The sequence below is a fragment of the Anser brachyrhynchus genome (assembly GCF_964034855.1).
Source record: "Anser brachyrhynchus genome assembly, chromosome: Z".
NCBI lineage: Eukaryota > Metazoa > Chordata > Aves > Anseriformes > Anatidae > Anser > Anser brachyrhynchus.
In genome coordinates, this window is record NC_137697.1 from 63,677,015 (window position 1) to 63,703,002 (window position 25,988).

Below are 25,988 nucleotides of genomic sequence, written 5' to 3' on the forward strand. Positions count from 1 at the left end.
TGCTGAAGTATGCAATCCTCCTCTCATTTCAGCCTGCCATTTCCTTAACAGGCTGTACTGCTACGAGGGGGCTAGGGAAAGGGAAAGCTAAGGAATTCACCTGTTAGTACTATGAACCTGGAATATCCACCCCACCAGCTGGTTTTTGTCAAATTACACACAACCATTGTGTATTTTCTTATGTTTGGGAACACTTTAAATATTGCATAGCACTTGCTAAGAAACAGCAAGATTTCTCTTCTCTTGTATGCAAATCCATTTGCTTTCTTCTTCTGTCTTTCTCTGCTTCCTCATCACTCATGCCAACTTTAGACAAAGGAAATGTTTGTCAGAAAGGTAAAAATAGACCAACCAACAGCTTTCTGACCAACAGTCAGAAAAAAACATACACATTTAGAAGCAGTTTAAAGCTTGCTGCTTTTGTCCTTACCTGAAAAAGATCTGGTTTTCATGGGTTTGTCCATTTATAGAGTTCTACCTATAGATATACATATATCAGTGAATCTAATAAATTACTTCACAGCTCTGTCATGCTTTCATCCATAGACTATAAAATAACCTGTTTAGCTGCTGCTTCTTTTACAACCTTCCTTACCCTTCATCTCCCTTCTAGCTTTTCTTTTTCTTTTTCTAGGCAGCATTATTCCTAAGCTGCTTTTCAAACTACCAGTTTCTTTTCACCCCAGCTCTCTCCTGGATATTTTCCTGCTGGGAAACCTAACTGAGATGTAGCAGGAAGCCCTTCATCACACATGCTTATGAAAGAATAGATTTAAAATAATAACTTATGCATCATGCACAGCTCCTTTCAGTTACAACCCTAATACCTTCTCTTCTTTCATCCTAGCAGTCTCCTTACACTCTTAGATAAAAGTATTTTAGTAAATTGTAACCCAACTAATTAAAAATAATAATACAGGGGAATTAAGCTACTAAAATATACAATAAATGATTCCTACAAACTGAAACTTTCAGGGACAAGGAGCCTCACATAATGGGGTGGTACTTACACACTTCTGATGTTTGTTGCACTGATGCCAGGAGGAAAACGAAGAGCACTAACCATTTCCCTTGCTACAAACTTCCTGGGTAACTCCAAACTGTGAAAGGCTATTCCTACCTGCTGTCTTGTCTTGGTCCTGAAGATTATCTCAGAGACAGCAGCGCATGCTGGAGAGCTGCAGTTCAGGCCATTCTGATGGCCTCGCATCACCTAAAAGAGCTCTAACACCTCATGGGGCTTCCTCAGACAACCAGTCCTATACTACAAGTTTACACTACCCTCTGTCAAGAGGTTCTCTTACTTACTTTACCCCTGCTTTGTCTGTATCACAACTCCAGCTTGCAAGTCTATACATGGGCTTGCCCCTACCCAGTGTTTATCTGCCCATGGTGCAAAGCAAGCTGGGGAAACCTAAACCAGGGTGCATACATCTATATTAAGTTATTTCTGTAGTGACATACTCTGTATTCCTAGGGCAGTCGCACATTGCCTGAGTGCACAACACCTCGCAGAGAGATGGCAGTCCAGATACTTCTGTGTACAGTGATGGCATCTGTCCTGAAGAGACACGGAATGACAGGTAGCCAGCCCTTCCTGGGAAGCAGACTTTGCACAGACAGGCTAGACCATGACACATGAGATTTCAGGGAGTCTCAGGGAGGAACAGAACCATGAATTCTGTCCTGGGGTGACCCAATTTTTGACCTGTCACGAAAAACAACACCTCACTTGTGAATGGGATCATTGCTTGAGTCTTGAAAGATTTTGCTGTCTTTGCACATATCAGCATAACAAATTATTTAAAGACTATTTTGTGTAGAGTTCACTCCAGTTTTGCTTCTCTGTATGCACCCTTTCAGACAGTTTGCTCAAATTTGTTGGGATGGGTTTTAGGTGGAGAAGGTAGAGAGATGTGGGTGCCATAGCAGGGCTACAAGGAAAGCAGAATTTTCTGGTGCACACACAGAGTACTGCTCATGCAGGTACCCTACAAACAGCTGAAGCTGTGAAATTTACTCTGAAATTCAGCACTCAGAGCAGCAACTCTACTGGCTGAACACTGAAAATCATACCAGAACAGTTGGTGGATTGGCCTGTGAAAGCCAAAAGGAAACAGGGAGACTATGCACCAGTCCACCTAAGCAGCTCACAGTCATCACCACAGGCCTGCTTTTAGCTCCAGCTCCGGTGATGCAATTTTGTATAGTCCTGCTCAGATAGAGCACTCCAGGCATAGGCAGAGGTTCCTCCTGAGCTGGGCCACAGGGTCACAACACTCCTGATGCACCACAAGGCCCAAATGTATGCAGACAAGAAAACTGATAGCCAATGTGACAGCCAAGTGCCTGCCTTCACATTTCTACCCATGGAATGGAAGGTGGTCATTAGCTTTCACTTGATGAGCATCTGGGGTTAAACAATAAGTGCCAAAAATTGCAGAGTACTCAAGTATTCATGAACAGGATAGATCATTCCCTTAAATGATGAGATGAAGAGGGATTTACAATTTCTATTATGACAATTATAAGTAAAAAAAGATAGTATCTTTTATGAAATTAACTATTCACCATTTGTTGCTTTTGGCAGTACTTGGGTGCTTTCCTTGTTCTTGGTACAATTCTAAGTGCTCTGTGCAGAAGTTGAGAAATACATTGTGTGCAAGATTTAGGCTGTTTTTCTCTAAAAACTACAGACAGACAATTATTTGATTTCTGACATTTTAATTTCCAGTTCCTTCAGTATTTTATGTCCTGCATACGCTAGAATACAGTATCAATGAGCTTTTTTATTAGGTAACTCTTAGAACAAGCTCCCATTCAGCTGTCAGAGTAGGCACAAATAAAGCTCAGGATTAATTTCAGCATTTTTTTGAATGTGCTACTAGAAAAAGAAGGCCAAATGTGCTCACAGGAAGGCAGAGCGAACTCAAGTTTCCAGCTTGAACCTGTTTCTCCCTTTTACACGAGTGACCCTTTTCTCCACCCATTCTTGTCAGGAAGAATAAATCAGAGAAGCAACATCTGCTTAAGAGGAGGAATTTTCTATACGCTTTCAATGTTGTAAAATATTCCCTCTTCCCAAAACATACTCAAGACAGTGACTTCAGGGAGAAGAGGGGCGTACATTTAACACAGTACCTGTACCATCTGTGCTACTGCAGGCAGCATTCTCAGCTGATTCCAACATAATGCTCCTCCTCTGGGGAAAAAAGTCAACAGGTTTTCCAGCAGTACTTAATGTCCCTGCCTCACTGGGAAAACTAGTTTCACTGTTTCAAGTTTACTGGGAACACCCACTTTCTTGATGGTACTTGTAACCTCTCTGCTCTTTCTCCATTTATTTAGAAGGATCCATCTTGCAAGAACAAAGAAAAATAATCTCTCTGCTCCACAGGGGCCTTAACACAAAGTCTTTGGCTTTTGAAAGGAAAATGCTTCAATATCCTTTCCTCTCAATACTTGAGATGTAGTCTGCACATTTTAGGAGAATATTCTTCACTCAGAGGGTGGTGAGGCACTGGCACAGGCTGCCCAGAGAAGCTGTGGATGCCCCATCCCTGGAAGTGTTCAAGGCCAGGCTGGATGGGGCTTTGAGCAACCTGGTCTGGTGGAAGGTGTCCCTGCCCATGGCAGGAGGCTGAAACTGGGTGGTGGTCCTTGAGGTCCCTTCCAACCGAAGCCATTCTATGGCTCTGTGATTCTAGCACAGAAAGGAATTTTCCTTCCCAAAGACAAAAACAAACAAGCCAAAAAAAATCACTTGTCACAGCTAGCACTTACTCTTGCCATCTAGTCAGGTTTAATCTCCTTCCAATTACTATGTTTTACAATAAATATCTCTGAACATGTAACAAAAGAATGATCAACCATGGTTTGTAGACAAGCAACCTGAGCAGCCTCAAACTTGCTTAAGGCACTTCCCCTTGCATCCCCAGAACACAGATGTGGAACATGCTTACCTTGTAGAATACTGAGGCCTGTGATACAGGGAATTTTGCATTAAAAAAAAAAAAAAAAAAAAAAAAGAGGAGGTGTGGGGAAAGGCAGGAAAACGAATTAGTTAAGGCACCCTGAATGCCTGATTATTCATTTGTATTATTAATGTTACAATCTTCTTAAAATTATCTCTGTGCATGACTTACCAAGGGCTACCAAAAAGTAGCACAAATAATACTTACTACAAAGTAGCACAAATAATACTTACTACAGTTCAATTGCTACAATCATATGAAAAAGCTTCTCCCCCAAACCCATCACTTGAATTAAAATTTTCAGTAGCAGAGTAAAACACAACTGAGTACGAAGGAAAATCTAACATAGGAAATCAACACGAGGTGTTGTCTCAGATAACACTAGTAGCAAACAGTCTCACCTACTGTTTAATAACGTTTCACCATTCACCATGCCCATTTAGAATAAATGGCTTTTGAGTATTAATTTAAACATGCTGGCACCCCAATGAACTTTACTTAAAAGGCAGTCCTCTGGAGTGGAGTATTGCCAGTTAGTCACCTGGCTTCAGCAGCTAAGGGATGACTCAAGATGACCTCTTCTCTTTCTAAACAAAAGCTAGTGCAAAAGACTGATTTTAAACTTACTAAGATTCCTTTTCCTTTCCTTTCCTTTCCCTTTCCTTCCCTTCGCTTTCCTTCCCTTTCCTTCCCCTTCCTTTTTGTAGTTACAAAAGAATTTATTTTTTTTTAATTTATATTTAGAGCGCATTTACTTTGCCAGCTTACTTCCATTTTAAATCCTAAGCAGCAAATAAGAGGACACACTAGGAAAAAGAATTCAAAAGGCACATCATTCTCATGAAGGCATTGAATGCAGAAAGGTCACCATCACAGAAATCCATTGATTACCTGCAACACAAGGCAAGACCTAGAAGATCAAGAACAATGATGAAATTCTCATCATTCCTGTAAATCAAGTATCCCATCTTCCCATGACTGGTTTTATTTTAATGCCTGGCAGAGTCAAGTGACATGGTAGGACGGTAACATTCCCCCTGGCAAACTAATGACACTCCTCTGGCAGAGGAGTGGCAACTAGCTTCAGCTGTGCTGACGAAGTCCATGTTATGTCATCTGTGAAGACAAAATTATTACCATTCAGGCTTCCTGCAGTGTACCTCTTTTGTGCATGAGAAAGAGAAATTCTCTTTGAAAGGAATGCAATTCTAATGTCAAAAATCAAGAATTTCTTCCCATCCAAGGATTTCCGGAGCTCCAGTTGTGGCTTTTAGCCGCATCCTTGCATTAAGTATTTGCTAGCCAGTCACAAGCAGAGAAGTTTCTTGAAAAGTCTGATGTCTATAGAAAATCTGTCTAGAGAAGAATACCTTCCTGCAGAAGCCACATTTTCAGGTAGGATGGAGGTGGTAAAAATAACAATACTCAAGCTAAAAAAAAGCTTTAAAAAAGACAGCCACGTAATTGCTATGTTAGCTATGTTCTAGTTCACTAAAATAATTTGTTAATAGCTAGGCTTCCTTGAGAGTTGAGAAATTCAACTGAAATATGCTTCACGTCAAGATGCATCTCAGACATATTTTCCCTGAAAATTCAGAAAAATGTTTGATTCAAACACAACCTGAAAACACTTCACTGTAGGGAATGGTTTTTTTTTTTAAACTATGTGAACTTATAAGTCTGAAAATGAGCTTGAAGGAGAAAAGTCAGACAAGAAATGGAGGACTTAAAAGAATTCCTGAAATTATGAACTCTTTCACAAATAGCAAGAAGAACTATCTCTAGGTCAGAGTACCAAACGTTTCAAAGTTTCCTATTTATTCTGCAGCAGCAGCACAGACTAATCCCTCAGAAGGGAACAATGTGGAAAATTTTCAACATCTTTACTTTGAATGTCACATGGTCTATGCATTAAGCAGAAAAGCAAAAGTTGGCAAAAGCAGGTGAAGCTCTAACAGTTCCAGATTTGTTTTAGCTAAGCTGTGTAACTTGGGAATACTAAAGATACTCTGCATCATATGAAAAAATGTTGCGTGCTTCATTCTCTTTTTTTTTTAAAGTGGAAATGACAAAGTGTCCGTTTTCTACTTAACCCTGCCCCCCCCCCCCCCCCCCCCCCCAATATTTCCTGAGAACTCAAAACTAAGAAAGTTAACTTGGAAGAATAAACATTCAAGAAAGATGGAGAGGGCATTTCTTCTTTCAAATGCACTTACGAAATAGTAAGTGTTCCTTGATGCTTATTAAATGTCATAAGAACAATACAAATTAAGTTCCTTTATTTTCTTAAAAAACACATCTAAATTCCTCAGATTGTATCAGATTTTATACTTCAAAATTAATGTCTCTCTTTTTCCCCGCTCACATACACTCTCAAAAAGTACCAATGGTAATTACAAATGATCAAGCTGAGAACGTGATGTGATTCCACATTTATCCTACAGGGTATGTCTAACATCCAACTCAAAGGAATGCTTCACTTACATAAAATGCAACTTTCTAAAGTAACGCAGTCAGACTAGCCCTGAAATGTGTTGTCCTTGATGCAATATTATTGTATTTTCATATATATTTACAATTGCATACATGTTTTTGGAGAAGAAAACTTTACAGGCATTCTTAAATATGCGAATGATGATTTTATTATTCATTTGAAGAGTTTTGTACATCACACAGACCTTAAGAGCATGACTATAAAAATTAATCACTATCCTCCTTTATTTTTTTTAAATCACAGAAAAGCTGAAGAGCTGAGCAACTTACACAGCCGTGATAGTACTTAGATTTTCTGAGGTCTTGACAATACTAAGTATCTCATAAATCTCCAAGTACAGAACTGCAAATTCCACAAGACACAGAGGCCCTACTAAAGTATCCTTGTAAGTATCTTTGCAGAGTCCTTTTCCTTCTCACATTACTTGATACACTTACATTTACAGTTCTAAGCTACCCAATCATTTCAGCCCGTTCTGTACTTGCCACAACACACACAGGCAACTGCAGAGACCCTTCTGTCAGACCATCAGGAAAAGTCTATCAGATTGTGTAAGTATCTTCTCAACATCTATATGTAAACAGAAGTCATCAGACCTTCAGTAAAGGCAGTTTTTCCTTCAGGACAACAATGAACAGCTTTTGTGAGAAATGTTAAGAGCCAGTATGTTCAATACAACACTCCAGTGTAATACCTTCAGAGATTAAAATACAACATCAATGCTTGCTGCAACAGTATTTACGTGTAGTCAATAGGCTCAATGAATAGGAAATAAAAGTGATTTATTGCAATGAGTAGATATCAGACAAATAGGTATTTAGAAGTCCAGTTTGTTATGATTTTATTTAAACAAAACAAAGGTTTAATGTTTTCATGCAATATTTGCACTTAAATAATCATGACAAAGAGCAGAAGTAGTTAAGGAATGCACTAATTATAGACCTTAGTGAACATACAAAAAACTCAGCATTATAGATTATACAAAGTAAAGAACATCTTAAATACTTTCCCAAAATACTGCAGCAGCCGAGACACAGTGATATGCCTTACAAGGGCATAGGAATGTAATTTAGAAATCACACGGGAACTACCCATTTCCTTTAATTTCACAAACAGGACAAAAGCAACATTCAACTCCACACAATGATTTTTCAAATAATGTCTATACAGTACCTTGAGTTTTATCCAAATAGTAAAAGTTAGACATGTTGTTTATTTAGTAAACAATTATGTGGTAAACCTCTATTACATTTTTGCTTGGTTTTACCTGGAGTAGCCATGTTATTTAAAAGTGGGCAGGTTTGGCACTTTTATACTGATGTCGCCAATATTAATATTTCTTGGGATCTCTGGCAGATTCATATTCTTTACAGCTGAAACAGCCCGGGCTGGAGCTCCTGCTAAACCAGCCTGTGTACAAAGCGAGGAAAAATGTAAGTCAGGCAAAGTTGGTTACAAAAGGATTTAACAGCAGTATACACAGACAACTAACTTTCCCAGTATTTCCATGGTTTTACACAATTAGAAAGACCAGATGGTAATTGTGTTTGGAATGAAATGGGTTATTTGGAAATATTAAACCAGAAAGAGAAAACAGTTCACACGTTCCTTTTTATATGGTAAAACATGTAATGTCAACTTGATGGAAAAGTATGCAGAGAGGAATAAGAGGCTCATCCACATGTGTGTAATATGCAGGTTATTGAAGAGACAATGTCGAGCTACTTAAGTTCAACGTGCTGTCTTTGTCTCTCGCCTATTCTAAGAGTTCACGTGGTTCAGAGTTGACCAATGTTGGTTACAGGTTCAGAATATGTAACCTCAAAGTAGCAAGTTACTGAAAGCCAGTTGAACCATATTACATATCAAAATGCAAATAAATATGAGGTAATTCAAGGTGGCTTAGCCTGAAATGAAAAGGGTGAAAACCTTGCATTTGTGAGTGATAAAGAGCATGTAGAAAGATTATTTCTACAGACCAAATGATTCAATTTGTTACCCCTAGTATCTAATTATTTGCTAACATATCTGCAGCCTTTAGGCACATGGCAACATTATATAATCTGATTATGCCAAATTAAATACTGTACTAGCTACTTTGTAATAAATTCCTCTACTGCAGTTTCTCCATTTAAAGCAATAGTTCTACTGTATAAATATAAAAATTTAGCAATATAGAAGTAAGTTTATTACTGGCTTCCATTCAGTTCTGCCTTTTAGATAAAATAACTGTGCAGTTTACACACTAGAGCTTATTACTGAAGTACTAAGAAAGATGATTTGCAACTTGTAAGCCTGAAGACATACAGAACATGATCATTCCCAACTGCTTCTGAAGAACAGCTTTCAAAACGTCCTTAGTTTAAGGACTGTTAAAGACCAATAACTGTTATTGTATTTGATACTGTGTAGAAAAGGTAGCACTCATTATAAATATGGAATTGTTTCTCCTATAAATCCAAATTCACTAAGTATATTTAGAATTAGCTGTGTGGCTTTATTTCAGACTTGCCACTGAAGTGCAAAAGTCTTTTTTGTTCTTGCTAGATAAATAAAATAAAATAAAATAAAATAAAATGTTAAAGCCTGTAAGATTTTTAAAACAAAGCAATTAGTTGAAGAAATTCTGTGAATAGGTAGGGGAAAAAAAGGACCTTTTGTTTTAAAAGTAGGCTTAAAAATATTTGCAAAAGATAAAAAACACAATGAAGTGATCTTCAAAACTACTATGGTTTTACACTGTGGCATCTTACGGGCCCAGTAAAAAAGAGGAGATCTATAAGAAACAAAGCAACATGCTAAGAACTGTTTTTTTTTTTTTTAAAAAAAAAAAAAAAACTAAACTTGCAGAAATTGAAGGTCTTTCATTAAGAATGATTTTACTTAAGGGAGTCAAAGACTGAAGAAATCAGTGCACTTGTGCATAAGATAATTCTGAGCAAGAAATACAGCATTTCAAAAGGAGAAAACTTCTGGAAAAAGTTTATATCATATCTGATTATTAATTAGTGTTAATTAGATTACTACTTTAGTATAACATTTTCATATTCTCAATTTTTGCTGAAATTCGTTGTAATTACAGGGTACATTTAGACAGAGGAGAATATTTTAATTCTGACGTGTCCACCTGCACTAATGCACAAAAGGAGGTAGACACCTCATACACTCCTCAGAGAACAACTCTACTTTTTGAAGGCTATGCAAAACTACTTTTCCCTTTTACTGCTCTCTTAATAAAGAAACAAATGTACGGTCAAATTAACATAAGGTTTCCACCTTAAATCCTACCTACAATTCTGCTGTAGATATGTATATAGTCTTTTCTCCCCTCCAAAAAGATAACTTATAGTCAAAATAAAACCTGTTAAAGTTTCTGACTTTGAGCTAACCCACTTATGTGGAAAGGCTTAAGCATCATAAATCCCTAGATGTTAGCCACAGGAGGATTCCCAGTACCAGGAACAGAGACCAGAAAGCTGTGAGTCATCTGTTACAAAATCTCCCCTGCCAAAGACTCCAATGTGATACATGCCAAAGTTTTGAAAGGCAGGTGGGGGTAGAGGAGAAAGCTCCAGAAATCTTCCGTCTCTTAATGCAACCAAGTAATTTGCTCTCGCTTTCGCCCCTCATATAATCCAAATTATCACTTCTCAGCTGTATGGCTAACTACAACTAAAAAGGTGGAAAAAAGCCATTTTAAAGCCTCTTTTTCCTTGGTTTCCCTTCACGTCACCAAGTGTCGTGCACTTCGGAGGCCGTTTCAATTCCAATCCCTTCTTGAAGGGGAATGTATGGACCTAATACTAGTAGTATTAAGAAAAGTAAGTGTCCATAATGCACAACCCTTAATCTGCAATATCTTAAAGATGCAGCATTAGACACTGCAATTTCTTGTTATTTAACATGTTCAAAAACGGTGGAGAAGATATGTTGATGTTTGTCACTATTTTTTTCTGTTTGAGAACTTGGAGTTATTCGTTTTAAATGAAGAGTAAGTACCAGTGAATTTTTACCAGATAAACCAATAAATGCATTTCCTTTTTATTTGGTTCTATCTTTTAAATTCTATATTCAGTAACCGAAGAAAAAATCTTGAAGAAAAAACAAAAATGGGGCAATGTAAACTGTTTTCCATACAGAAGATGAAAATACTAATAAAGTAGTAACAAAAGCAATGAATTATATACAATTTGTAACTGAAAAAATGGGAAACCAGAAAAATACCATAAATGATGGACATGGTCCACACAAACAGGCATGGCTGGCAATTCAAAAGAGAGATGCCTTCTAGGTGACTAGGATGGAGATTCCTTACCCTATTTTAATGAAAGTTAATTATTCTTAATGGACAAATAGAAGTTTTAGTATAACTCGTCATTATTTTTACCTACCTGCAGCTATCCTCTTTACACAGACTTATAGTCCCTGCCTCCCGCCCCAATGGCATAGGACACAATGGAGACACAATTGAGAATTATTCAAAATACCACAATTGACATGACCATTTCCCTTCCACCCCCTATATAGTCACGACTTCCAACAGTCACATTTCATTAGGATCATTTGGATCAGGATCAACAAAGATCCCTAACAAAAGTACTAGGAATTTCAATTTACCTCTTTTTTTTTTTTTTGCCAGCAAGATTGTCTTTCACTACCACATACTGGAGCAGAGAATTTCAAACTATTACAATCTCTTCTCCCATGATTCTCTATATTAAGTGGTTTTGTAATTCAATGTATATATATATGCACAGCAGAATGCTGTTTATTAAAACTAATGTTGATCATATAAAGCATGAGAGTCATACTGTATTTTGAAGTCAGAGCAAACAGTTTGTAAAAAATATCTAATAAAATGACTGAAAAGTACTTAAACTTCAAAACTGGAGAGCTAATAAATTATTTCAAATGTGATTGCATTCCTTTTTAGCATGTCAAACAGTGAATTAGTATGTAGCCTGCCATTTATCATCTTTTAGAGAAAGTGAACTATATTTACAAACAACAGTTGTACATGAAATACTTCCAGACCAGTGTGCTTTAAGCAGTTTTATAGAGGTACCTGATTAAAAGAGCCATCATTGTAACACTGCATTGGACATGTTTCAACTGCCTTTATTATAAAATAATTCAGCAAGTAACTTGGTGAGGTGCAAAGAAAAAACTGTTTCAGTTGAAAAAAAATAAAAACACGCAAGCTTTAAACATGCAGTGAATGATGAATTGTCTGTCACAGCCAGCAAATGACTTAAGCAAGTGAAAATGATACTTCTTAAGACACATTAATGAATTTTCAGAAATACAGTACGAATTGCATACAGCTGGTATTACAAAGAGCCAATACACCAGATTATTTTTTGCCACAGCTGCTTTGTATGCTCAATTTCATTTCTTATCAAAGTTGTACTTGAATCTTGAAACACTCTGTATTATCATTTTAGGTTCAGTTACTGCAAAACATTATTGCAAACATGTTCATACGCTTTTAGAGTGAAAAAGCAATTCTATAAATGCAAAACAACGATGCTATATTAAAGATTGAAATAGATGCATTTAATAACAAAACTTATTCTAATGGTCCTAGTCTATCAAGTGAGAAATATGAACTGTTGTTAGTTTACTTAGGTCATTTTTTATTACTGTACGAATCAATTTCCTTCGTTGTTATCATCATCGTTTCTTATAATACCCCAGTGGCAACATTACATGAAAGCAATCCCAAAAACATTGTTTTATTCAAAAAAAAAAAAAAAAAGAAATTCATATCCTTTGGAAAGAAGATTAGAAAATTACATATCACAAATTTAGTTAATATGCATATACCAAAAAGAAAAAAAAAATGATTCAAACTGCCATCCCAAGCAACTCTATACAGAGCTAGCTACCACTAAAACAAACATGTAAAAATATACAGCCTACTGGAAAACAAAATAATTCAGGCTAAAGCTTTGCAAAAGAAGCCACCCTTTTCCAGATACACTGGAGGTACAAGGACCTCTCTGCTGCTGGTGTTTCATACTAATGCTTCTTTCCAGAACAAGTATGACTTCAAAGCAGCAGGGTTATGAAAGAATGAAAAGATGCAATACATAATATAAAGGAATGATCATGTCCCCTGCTTATGAGGTTAAATAAATGAACATAATTAGAGAAAAAACAAAATGAAGTCTGCAAGTATATCAAAATGAGGCCAAACAGATAGGAAGACTTAAGACGTACTCTTAGAAATTTTAAGCACTTGAATCACAAAGAGTAATGGATGGGAATGATTAATTATTTGTTTGTTTGTTTTTCATTGCCAGACCCAAAAATAAAAACAGAACATGGGTGAGCAGAACAGAGAAAAAAAAAAAAAAGTAGCTTTGCACAAATTAAAAAAAAACTGAAATCAAGCTCCCTACTGTTACAATGAAATACGGATTATATGTTACAAGTGTTGACATATTAGGCAGAGGAAGGTCATTTCCTTGATTTTCTTCATGTGCCATAACAACTCCAAATTTAGGTAAAATATTTCATACTACCCAAAAATATTTTCAGCTAATGCTTTAAAACTTACTGCTAGTAAAACCAACTACAGAACTGTATTTTCTAAGTTTTAAAGTAAGATATTATATTATTTTTTCCTGGAAAAATCATGTAAAAAGCCAAGAGCAAAGCTATTTATAAATTAAATAAACTTCATCTCCTTAAGAGTCTAGCTATTTAAACTACCTACAGTTCAAACACACAGATACTTAAAATGAATGGAAATGAATTTTGAAATAGTGTAATTAACATTGCCTGACATTCAAACGGCTGAATTCAACTAAGTGTTTCAAATAGCAAATGACAGGGGGACAATTACCATAAACTGAACTTCAAACATATATTTTCCTCCTCCTTTTTCAACTCTCGTTAATATTCATATTCAGTGACTGGGGTTACCAAGGTATCTTAAAGCAAAATCCAGTGATTCATGGCAAGGGCAGCAAACGTACAGCTAAAGTTTAGTACAAGCTTACTGCCCTTTTCATTTTATGTTTGATACACTTAGTAATTGAAAGAACAATTTTGGTATTTCTACATCACCTTTATAAACTATACAGAAAATTTTATTTCACATGTATAAAACTGTTTGGATTTGTTTGTTTTCTTTTTTAAGTTCTGTTTACCTGAAACTTACTCTGAAACTTCACTTCTCTTTGCAAGCAGGTAAATTGTTTGTTTTCATCTGGAAGCACTAAGTGGTACTAAGCAAGACATTTCTTACCTATTTTAGATTTTTCCAATCAGGAAGCTATATTGACTATATCATCACATTCTATTTTGTTAGCTGTGTGTTCAATTTCTATTCAGATTAGTTTTGCAACTTTAAAAAAAAAATCATACAAGTTCATATTTCTTTGTTTCTTAAACAATGATACAAAGAAAAGTTAAATTCTAAAATGCAGGAAGAGAAATAAAATAAAAAATATGATGTCAATGGAAAGCTAGTAAAATACACTATAGCCAATAAAAAGATGAGGGAGCTACAAGAAGAAACTAGCACAAAAAGTAGGCTACAAGGACTAGTATGGGTATTTTTACACATAATTTTTGAGTCTGGCCTACATAATTTATTGCCTTTGACATCATTTTGCTTTCCCTTGTTGTTAAAAGTACATTTTTTTCTCAAAGTCAGCAATACCTTTGTCTACCTGTCCTGTCTGGGAGACTGAAAGATAAAGGTCTGTAAGAGAGAAGAATGAAAGAGCTAGAAAAGATCAGGAGGTTCGGAAAAAATGAGGTCCAACTTAAAAGTCTAAATCACAGGCAGCTGAACACTCCAAATAGAGAAAAGGTAGCCCAGGTTTACCTACAATACTTCCAGAAGCTCTGGATAAAATCCCAGTGACCCCTCTCCCATAAATTCCCTCCCTTAATCACAATGATTCTTTGGCTTTAGAAAGGTTGACCAGAAATCCATTCACAGATAAACACTAAATTTTAAGGTCGGGAGATACAGTATAGACAACATTTTGCAGGGTACAAATACAATTTCCTTCTTAGCTCATCCACGCAACTTAAGAGCTGAATCAGAAATCAAAGCTAGGGACTCAATCACGGTGATATAAATAAGTAACTTCTGTTGAAAGGATTAATTAATGCTTTGAACTGATAACATTGTTATAATATTTGTGAATTAAACACATTTTTTTCTCATTTGCTAAATTCCAACTGAAAGCCTGTTTAGAAACCTAATATAAAACTAATCAAATGCTCAACATCAAATGGCTGGATTTTGTGTAGTAAGGGAAAGTTGGGTGGCACACTGCAGAATTTAGAATGCTTCTGTAAATGGAGCTCAGTTACAATTTCATTAGATTCATCATTTCAGCAGGCAATTCAAAAAGGCAATTCAAAATTCAAAAGGCAATTCAACCTCAACACAGCTAAGCTATAGATGCCACAACCATGACTGAGGCTGAAGAAGTGGAACAGACTAAAGCTTGAGTGCTGTGACATAGGTGGCAGTCCTATGAACTACAGCTGATATAATAATAATTTGTTTTTAAAATAAATTTTCTTTCTGATGAAACAAAACTAAGAGGATCCACTAGTTTTGATTTCTTAGTGACCAGCAATAAAAATATTATTGTATTACTATTTTTGATTTACACAAACTGGATTTTCTTCTATCTTCTATCTAAATACATGTTTAGGAAAGACATATTGAAAGATTTACAATCCTGATCAAAAAGACAAAAGGAAAAGAAATAGCAATCAGGAATCTTCTGAGGATATACATGAAACAACCAATTAATGATCTACAGAAATATTTATCAGGTATTGTGAACTATCTCAGTAATTGTTATATTTGAGAAGAGACAGTCACTGAACTAAAAAAAAAAATTAATTTGTGGTGAGCAGACTGTGAAATGTTTTACTCCATCCCAGTCACCAAGCGTTTCAATTTATTACTGCTACTTCTTTACCTTCCATAATTCATTGCCGAATGTAAAAGAATAAATTGCTATCTGCTTTTTCCCTGCTTATGCTCTGAGTTCTCCATGTGTTTTGTTTTGTTTTGTTTTTTTTATCTTCTACCATCTGATTTTCTTCTAAAAGTACCTTAACAGAAAGAATGACTTACTGATGGATAATGGAAAACAGCAAAAATTGCAGCTGGCTGCACTGAATTTATGTGTTTTGGATGCCTAGTGAAAGACTGGTTTATAGTGGATTTGGTAACAGAACAAATATAATTAAGAAAAAACTCCTTCAATAAATGCTTTTAGGTGAAACTGATTTTGTGCATAACACACAGTAGAACACGCTTGCTTAGTAAATTCAGCTTTTGGGACACTACACTACTCTTCCATCAATATATGAAAAATATATGTATACAGAAATTATTCAAATATAGCAGTAATTCATGAGAATAAATCCAAGTATTCATCTCTATGAACAACAACTCATTCAGTGTTTGAAAAAGTGTTAAAATGAATGTACTGAACATCTTCATAATCTGTAATACAATCTTTCTGGACGTGTATTGCCATGCACAATATCCTATCAAACTGCTTTTTCCTGCTTTTCACATAGTGTTGTCCTGTTCTTGAGAACAGTTTGCAAGTTGTGTAAAACAGACAATTAAATGTATCACAACACTCAAGATGATGCAGTGTGAGATTGCAGAATTAGGAGAACAGTATACATTTACCACAAAAAAGCTGAATAATTAATTTCTCTCTGGTTTGCAAGATGTACTCGATTTAAAACTAGGAAGTTCTCTGTGTCTTCCCCACAAATGTCATTTAGTTCATATTTATGCCACCTGTAACATTTCAATCCACTCAGCTGACCTCAGCTTTAGAAAGAGTCTCCAATTCAAGCAGAAGTTTGTTTACAAATTTGAAAAAGCTTTGAAAATCAGATTATATGCTCTTCTGATATGTCCTCTCTCTTATCAGTAAGAATTATAGACTTACTACTAGCATTTTAGCTTACATGACAAGTCTGGTGATGTTTAAAAAAGTAGAATTCTGTCTCATGGCTAAAATAATTCTAAATTCCCTTCTCTTTCTAAACTTCTCTCCTAAACATTCAACAGTATTAAAGACAAGCATTTTAATATCCAGATTTGCACACTCCAAAGCTGGACGTGGAATTACAGGTATGTCTTGTCACTCTTCCACAAGTGTATATCTTTTCCACTTGACAAGTGGAAAAGAGATTTCCACAAGTTATGCAAGTATCCCTTGCTCAGACTAATATGGGTATGCAGAGAATTCCATCTTCTCACTGGAATCTACTCAACCAATGACCAAATGTTCAGATTACCAATATAACAGAATTCATATTAACTTCAAAGGGCCTAAAACTGGGCTTCACCTTCTATCAAGTCCATTTAACTCCAATTTATTATTTCATGTTACAGTGTTTTTGTGACACTAAGTATACTTCCATTTATTTCAGCTGCCAGAAGCATACCAGCAGACAGGAATATGTTGTCTACATACTTTGGTTCTTCTAATTTCAGCTGTTATAGTCGTTAGTGGTTTCCAACAAAATAAATATACTGGAAATAAAATGCTTTCTGCAGGAGAAACTTATAGAACTACAGATGTATCCCAATAGCAATGACAGGCACTGCTGTTAGATACAAATAGCAAAAACTAAACAGCTACTCTTCTAAGTAATTATTACTTATAATGAAAGGTACAATATACTTAGTGCTACACCGAATTTTTAGCATTATAAGCAAGCAGCTGTATATAGTTTGCTACTGAAGAATAAGCAGCATTATATAACATGCATTCACTGCAATCACGTTTTTAGTTTAGACACTACACAGTGCTGCTTGATTCTTACCTCAGATTTCTCCAGTTTATTTTGAGCATCAATCTGAGTGACAATTTCATTCATGTTGGTCTCCAGAACCATTCCACCCATGACCATTTCAGCCAATATATTATGGACCTACAAAAGAACATAAGAAAAAATTTAAATGTCCAATACATATCTGGACAGATGATGCCTAAATTTATCAATCCAGGAACACATATATTCTGTAAGTAAATTAACATAATTTCTTTAAAACAATTTGGGATAAAAACCTCATAACCTGCTGTTTGTTTCTGCAACATCCTCTTTGCTCGTAGTTCTTCTACAATCTCATCATCTACGCCACTTTGCTTATCAATGCTAGGAGAAGAAACTGTCATTCATCTTTCTTTCAGTATGTGTCTTCTGTCCAAGGACTACGAACAAGAGTTCTAATTAGCAGCATAAGTTCTACAATATTAACAAATTGTTCACAGTTGTGTAAAAACTACTTTGGGCTACACGTATGAAGGACAAGAGACTGAGTGATGTTCACCCATGGCTACCAAGACTAGGTTCAGGTATGGCTGTAACACAACTGAACACCACAAACATGGAGATGTCGGCATCTAGGATGGGGATTGACAGCATGGACTCAAACTGAAAGACTGAATAAGCCAATCGGTGACATTAATGAAATTGGTATGTCTAAAATTCCTCTTCCCTGTAATCCTGATTTCTGAATTTCTTTGCTTTTGCATACTTTCTACTGAAACTCAAGTTCATATCACAGAATCACAGTATCATCTAGGTTGGAAGAGACCTCCAAGATCACCTAGTCCAACCTCTGACCTAACACTAACAAGTCCTCCACTACACCATATCACTAAGGGCTACATCTAAACATCTTTTAAAGACCTCCAGGGATGGTGACTCAAGCACTTCCCTGGGCAGCCAATTCCAATGCCTAACAACCCTTTTGGTAAAGAAGTTCTTCCTAATATCCAACCTAAACCTCCCCTGGTGCAACTTTAGCCCATTCCCCCTCGTCCTGTCACCAGGCATGTGGGAGAATAGACCAATCCCCACCTCGCTACAGCCTCCTTTAAGGTACCTACAGAGAGCGAATATATAATGTAAAATATTGCAATCCCAAAAACTTCACCTAAATTGTCACCAAAACTTCAACCTTGGATATAGGGAGAGCAGACTTCAGGCTGCTCAGAGAACTAGTTAATAAGGTCCCTTTGGAAACTGCTTTTGAAGGCACTGGGGTCCATTAATACTGGTCAATTTTTAAGTAAGTGCATAGGAACAGGCAATTTCAAATTGTCAGATATCAAGCAGGCACAGTTGGCCAGGCTGAGCAAGAATCTTCTAGAGCTTAGGTAGAAGAAGGAAGTGTACAGCCACTGGAAGCGAGGTCAGGCGACATGGGAGGACTAGTAAGATGCTGTTGCCTTTGAATGAAGAAAATTTATGTGGCCAAGGCTCAACTAGAGTTGAAACTGGCCAGTACTGTGGGAAACAATAAAAAGCTTTTTGCTTTTTTTTTTTTTTTTTAATATGTTAACGGCAAAAGGAGAACCAGAGAAAACATTGCTCCATTACTTGACGAGGACTGTCACCTCACAAATAGAGATGTAGACAAAGCTCAAACATTTAACGCTTTCTTCACCTCTGTCTTCAACACCAGTGTGATGGGCTCTGGGATCCCAAGTGCCCTGAGCTGGAGGACCATGACTGCAGCAACAACAAACTCACAGCCAAGCCCAAACTTGCGTGGGACTTGCTGCTCCTGCTGGATGCATGTAAGTCTATGGGGACTGATGGGATTCCTCCCAGGGTACTCAGAGAACTAGCTGATGATATTGCAACACCTCTCTCCACTATTTTTCAATGATCTTGGGAATCTGGAAAGGTCCTGGTCAACTGGAGGCTGGCAAATACTCTTCCAATTTTCAAGAAGGGCAAGAAAGATCCTGGTAATTACAGGCCTGTAAGTCTCACTTCAGTGCTTGGTAAAATTATGGGGAAAATTATTTTGGGACTTATTGAAAAACACCTGAAAGACAATGTGGTCATTGTCCACAGCCAACATGGGTTCATGAGGAGAAGTTTCTGCTTAACAGCCTTAACTTCCTTTATGAAAAGGTCACCATCTAGTTGATCAAGAGAAGCCAGCAGATGTCACCTTTTTGGATTTCAGCAAAACTTTAGATACTGTTTCTCACAGTATCCTTCAGCACAAAACGTCCAGCATACATTTAGATAAAAACATAATATATGATGGATGATCAATTAGCTGACAGGTTTGGCTCAAAGGGTTATGGTAAATGGGGTTACATGAGGCTGGCAGCCAGTCACTAGTGTGGCTCCTTAGGGCTCCATTTTAGGGACAGTTCTCTTTAATGTTTTCACAAATGACTCAAATGTAGGACTAGAACGTGTTTTGAGTAAGCCTGCCAGAGTTCAAGAAGCGTTCGGACAACACTCTCAGACGCAGCATCTGATTTTTGCGTGGGGCTCTGCAGAGCCAGGAGTTGGACTCAATGATCCTTGTGGCTCCCTTCCAGCTCAGGATATTCTATGATTCTATAATTCTGTGTTTCTGAAGACCTGGAACATATGATCACTTTTCTGAGATAAACACATTGTACCTGATACTCCAAAGCGTAACTGTGCTATTATTTTGGATATGCATGAAGTTTCCCTGTGAATTAGAGGTAAATCTCTAAATCAAAGATGTAAAGGTGAGTTGAGGGTAATATATTAAAAACTACCACACTTCCTGCTTTTGTGCCATACCTCAAAAACAAATCATCAATATATTTCAGAAGGAAGCAGCACTCTTCTTTCTATTGCTGCTGAGTAAAGCTTTAAGAATCAAATATTTATTAGAAAGATTAAAAATCCTTAATAAAGCACTAGCTTCACTCCTAGTATGTATATATTCCTCCCAAAATACCAAAATGGTAAGTATAATACAAAAGTGATGCTAAATAATCCATTCTTCTGGTTTGCAATGAGGTGAATTTAAAGGTTTTCTAGCATCACAATCAGAAAAGATACAAACATGGTAATCTAGCATTAATATATTCTGCATTGACAATCCAAATGCATTGAAAAATGCCATCAATATTTACTTCCTTTTATTGAAGACTCATTTTTACTTATTGTATAAAAAGAGTTTACAGCCCTAAACAAACAGGAGTTAGCATGCACATTGCATGGGCTACCTGCAATACTAAACACTTATGTGAAGTTGCATTTGGCTACAAATTTGCAAAGAATGATTTCATAGACAACTGATGGAAGATACAGTGCATTCAACAGAATCAACTGAAAAGGAAACTGCTCTTTCAGTCAATTCTCAATTTTACTCATACAGAAGGATTGATAATAAGCTTGATAATACAAGTTGATGATGCAAAATACTGACTTAAGATATTGGTACGAAAAACAAAATATCAAAGATATTAATTTGGAAACCATTATAAACACATAATGTTAAAATTGATACAGATAGAGCTTTTTTTTTTTCTTAACAAGTTAACAACAACAAGTAACAGACCACATTTAGAAAACCATCTGTGCCGCTGGTGGTGGTCATAAAGCCTGCCCACTTGAAAGTGGTCTAGCAAAAGATGATACAGAATCAGAGTTCTAAGTCAACCAACAAATCAAGTCAATCAGTTTGGCACTGTCCCCCACAACATCCCCCAAGACATCCTTATCTCGAAATTGGAAAGACATGGACATGGACCACGGAATGGGTAAGGAGTTGGCTGGATAGTTGCACCCAAAGAGTTGCAGTCAATGGCTCAACGTCCAAGTGGAGTCAGTAAAAAGTGCTGTTCCTCTGGGGTTGGTCTCGGGACTGGTACTGTTTAACATCTTTGTTGGTGACAGGGACAGTGGGATCTAGTGCACCCTCAGCAAGTTTGCCAATGAGACCAAGAGAAGGCCTGGGGGTTGGAGTTAGATGATCTTTAATGTCCCTTCCAACCCAAACCATTCTATGATTCTATGTATTTAGTTATATTTCATTTCATCAACCATTTACTAAGCAAGTATTTTTCACGTTATGTAAATAACGTTGTTGGTTTTTTCCTAGTTTCTGAATGTGCATTGTACAGACTTACGTAGGACTAATACACAATTCATGTCTCCCTACACAAGTCAGGGAAAAATTTTCAGGTTAGTCTTACCTAAGCCCAACATTAACCATTTAACCATTAACCATATATTAAATTGTTCTTTTCCTTCTCTCAATAGAAATACAGCATAACAGTGTAAATACCATCACTTACTATTGCATATTATAGACCTGAATTGTATTTTCTTTTTTAAAATGTACTTGGCTCTAAAACAGCAAATACAGTCCCTACCTTTAGACTTTAGAGGAGTACCATACATTTTGCTCTCTTCGGCAGAGCTGGTGATGTCAAGAAAGAAATTCCACTGTAACTTTAGCCCAAACTAATATCCCTAATATTCAGACACTATTCACTTTAAAGCCAAGGAGGGTGGAAGCAAAACAATATTTTCATCATTGAAGAATACATTTTAATGTAGTGGACACCTGAAACTGCATTGGTAAGTACATGAGAGATTAAATTCCAGCCTACATCCTGGTGAGGAAATGAAATTTAATTTCCTCTTAATATTCCTGAAATCTTTGGTAAGTTCTAGAACTTGGCCTTTCTTCTAAAGCATGGGAAAAACTTATATGTATTTCTGACAGAAAAGGGAAGAAATGACACCTCTTATTTTGCTAGTCAGCAGAGAACTTCACAGAACAAGCAATGGAAGTCTAGCAGAAAAGAACAAGAACACAAACGAGCAGGTTTTGGTCTTTTCAGATTTTTCATTGCTGTTTTTTAAAAAAAATAAAAGTGAGTCATGATATTACTACAAAAATATCTTTTCTCAGACAATTTGTTTCAAACAGCTTACTGATATGACATACTGAGATGCCAAACTCTGAGATAACAGATTGAATTTCATATCAAATCTCCAAAATGACCAAAGACAGCGAGTATCTGATCTTGCTTTCACAAATGGTCTGGTTTCTCTGCAGTAGATTACAAAGTATATTTAAAAAAAAAAAAAGTCTAATTCAATCATGCCAGTTTTGGTGACTATTTTTGCCTCCTAAAATACAAAGGTAAGCAATTGTAGTCCTGTCAGTAATAATAAAATCATTTTTTTCTTCTAGAGCACTGACATGGTAAATAAGCAATGCATTAGGCTACATTTAGAATACTGTGTCCAGTTCAGGGAATAGCCAGTGCAAGAAAGACATAGTTAAGTTGGAGTCAATTCAGCAAATTATTATTATTATTATTATGTAATTCTAAGAATGAAGAAGCTGAGCCATTTTTCTACTTTATAACTTGTAAAGAAAAAAAAAAATACTTCCTGAACACATAGTCCACTTACAAAAAGATGCAGCCCAATTGCAACAACAAACCACGGCAACTGCTGCACGACACAGAGAAAGAATTTCACTTAAAAGGTTAGGCGAATGCCTCTCATCAAAGCATTCCCTGTGCAATTGCCCTTTATATAAGTTTTGAAAGAAGTCCACAACATGGAAGCAAGGTACAGATAAAGATATAATTGAAAAGGTAGCACTACATGCAGATGGAAAAGGGTAGAGAAGGCAAACTTCAGGAATCTAACCAGTTATGGCACTGATGCTATAACTGTGTGGGACACCAGTATGGCTGCATAGGGCAGGGACAGCAATGTACTTGTATGACAGTTGTTAATACCCAGCCTTTGGTGGATACTGCCCTTATCCTTCTTATGATGGATGCAGCGAAAAAGAATGAATACAACATCTTCACACACACAGAAGCTCATAATTGAAACTGTAATGTTTGTAAATCTGAATATACAATTAGCATTAAAGACAGGCAGAAAAACAGGCATATCATTTCTTTTCTAAAACAGACTAATATACAGATGAAACCTCAGTATTCTACAATGCATCAAAACATTAAGAAAATACCCTCCTCAATCTTTACAGTCATAAAGAAACTATTTCTTTATTCTAGCTTTTGGTGCTTTACAGGATTGCTCTATTATCATTATGATCTCAAAAAGTATTGAATACGCAGTTCAGATTAAAGCACCATGAAGTACTGCTGAACAGATGATTCAGTATTTCACATTTGGCGTTTCACATTACAGAATACGATATCATAACATTTAACTTTCGTATTTTTCAAAACAATTTGCATATTGGAAAGCAAAAATTACTACTTATGCTCATGGATGCTTTAAATACATTAATCAGATGCAAAATCCATCCAGCACTTTATCTAGATCTAAAAATTCATCAATTGACACTTAAAGAAAATTAGGCAAGAAATCTTAAAAGTACTCTTTATCCTGATATATTCTCTCTCCTTCGAAATATCTCCTATGTAAGGATTCCTGAAACACAGATTATTTGTTGTTTGTTGCTGAATTATTGTATTTTACAGCCCTTGTCAGATTTTTCTCTTGTTAGTATGTCTTATCATTTTTGAACCTATTTATAGTATTATTGGTAAATCCGATAAAATGGGACAATTTTATGGGAGTTCCGTAATTTAATTATAAATAATAAAAAATACATTATTTTGTTTCAAACTTATTTCCTGCAAATTTTTAACTGATATGCCATTGTTCTGGTTTTTTTGTTTTGTTTTGTTTTTTGCCAATGACAGTTTTTCATCTTCTTCAGACCTTTCAACACTTTATTATTGTTAATGGTTTTTCCTTCTCTACTTCCAGTATCTTGAATATTTAACCTCTTCCTTCAAGAAGTTCTCACAAAAAGTTCCATAGTTTTAATTATGCTTCCTATGTTTCTCTCTAATTTTATTCCCACTTTTAGTATGCAATATGCAGTTCTAACATGCAGTATTTAAAAACATTTAGAAACCATGGATTGACACAGTGATTAATGACTTTTTTTTCCTTGCCCCATTTTAAAGGGATGCTTTTCTAAATAACAGAATACAGATGTTTTTAGTTGTTGATCTGAAATGGAAGTAAAATATGGTGATAACAAGTAATACTATGCAAATATTGTAATCCACTTACTTCCCTTCTCTTAAATACATTGCACAAATAAAAGAATACTAGCAAAAATTTGTCCAGATTCAAGCAGTAGCAAGACTAACATTTTTAGTATTAACTACTTTTTTTGTACAAACGTACAAATACACTTTACGTTAGCAAATACAATTTTTTTCTCAACTCTACTTACAAATTTAATTATTTTTTTCTACAGAAATATAAAAGCTCTGAGTTAAAAAAGCATTAAGTGGCAATGAAGTGTAAAATACTGCCTGTTCAAATGAAAGACTGAAGGTACATGGAATACATATCTTACATTTCTGAAAGAGGTTAGACTGTTAAGAACATCAACTTTTCAAAATCTGAAATTGCTATTTTGTAATAAAAATTTTCAGGTGTTTTTACAAAAAAAATCAAGAGCACTTCCCACTTTTGTTCCAGGCTCAGTCTAAAATCATGAATTTGTGCATTAACAAGTGTGGAAAAGCAAAACATCAAGAAAGAACAGTACTCCCAGGCACATATTTTCTTGCCTTCAAATTGCAATCAGATTCTGGAGGTTTCACTGTTCTGGCTAGATACTATACTCTCAAACGAGATCATGATATTCTCAAGGACTTTTCAAGAGGTGCTAGAAAACTTCTGGAAAAATATAAGTGTTTCCTTACTTCCCTAACTGAATGTATTCTAGTATTTCAGTTGTAAAAAATGCTTAAGACCGTGTTCTGTGATGTCTTTTCCATCAGAAAGTGCTACACGCCTGGACTCAGTATGTACAGGACTGAAACAAACTGCCACTGCTGTATTAAGTTTCACTGCAGTTATAGCAAGCTTTTTTTTTTTTTTAATACAGCTGACATGAAAAAGAGAAGCCTAATTGTCTCCTACAGAAATTAATTTGCCCCAGTCCCTTCAAGTCATCTATGTTACATAAGGAAACTCATTCCCTCTTATATTCCATTCTCCGACTGAATTTCTAGCACTATACCAATACTTGTCATGAATAAGCATTTCTCTTGGCTCTAGAAAACGGATATATGTATATATATGTATTTAAGAAAACTGAAAACGGATATCTTTATAAAAAGGCCACCTAAAAAGTTCAGCTGCTAAAGAAGCAACAGTCAAGCTGCTGAGTTTACATGGTTTAAGTCTTTCACTTGCTACATCATTTCTTACAATAAAAAGTAGTTTTTGTATTTTTATGCAGTATTTTGTATTGTATCTTGTATTTTTACGCAGTTCTAGCAAAGAGATTGGAAGAAGTCACCTTCCACAACTCAAGCACAGAAGACACAGATCGACTTTTACCCAAACTAATTAGTTAACCCTCACTGTTCTTAACACCAGACCATGTAAAACAAGTATTTGACGTTTCACCCCAAACAGCTCCCACGCATAACAAATACATACAATAATTAAGACTCCATTTATAACCAACATCCACCAACAGTTGCTGTTTTTTTCCCATTGCACCCTTGAAATTTATGAGCAAGCTATATATAACTTATGAGCAAATATCTGACAAGAGAAAAGTTAACATGTTATAACTCAGAAGATTCAATGCATTTTGTCTCTTGACAAGCTGGCTTTACCAGCAGTCTAAAGAAAAATTTCATCTGTAATGTTATTCTCTTGCTGATTCATCTACC

At 35.9% G+C, this 25,988-nt stretch overlaps 1 protein-coding gene across 2 annotated transcripts in view; it reads right to left on the bottom strand.

Moving 5' to 3' along the window:
* Positions 1 to 6,593: 6,593 nt before the first annotated feature.
* The window catches only part of AP3S1 (adaptor related protein complex 3 subunit sigma 1), a 33,842-nt gene continuing 14,447 nt past the window's right edge, over positions 6,594 to 25,988 (bottom strand). The window contains exons 5-7 of one of the 2 annotated variants that reach the window (XM_080574932.1): positions 17,308 to 17,415; positions 14,141 to 14,182; positions 6,594 to 7,878 (exon numbers count right to left, since the gene is read on the bottom strand). In XM_080574932.1, the coding sequence (XP_080431058.1) occupies positions 14,147 to 14,182; positions 17,308 to 17,415 (144 nt within the window). In that variant the 3' untranslated portion in view covers positions 6,594 to 7,878; positions 14,141 to 14,146. The remainder of the gene's footprint in view (positions 7,879 to 14,140; positions 14,183 to 17,307; positions 17,416 to 25,988) is intronic. The other variant, XM_080574931.1, reaches the window with a different exon arrangement.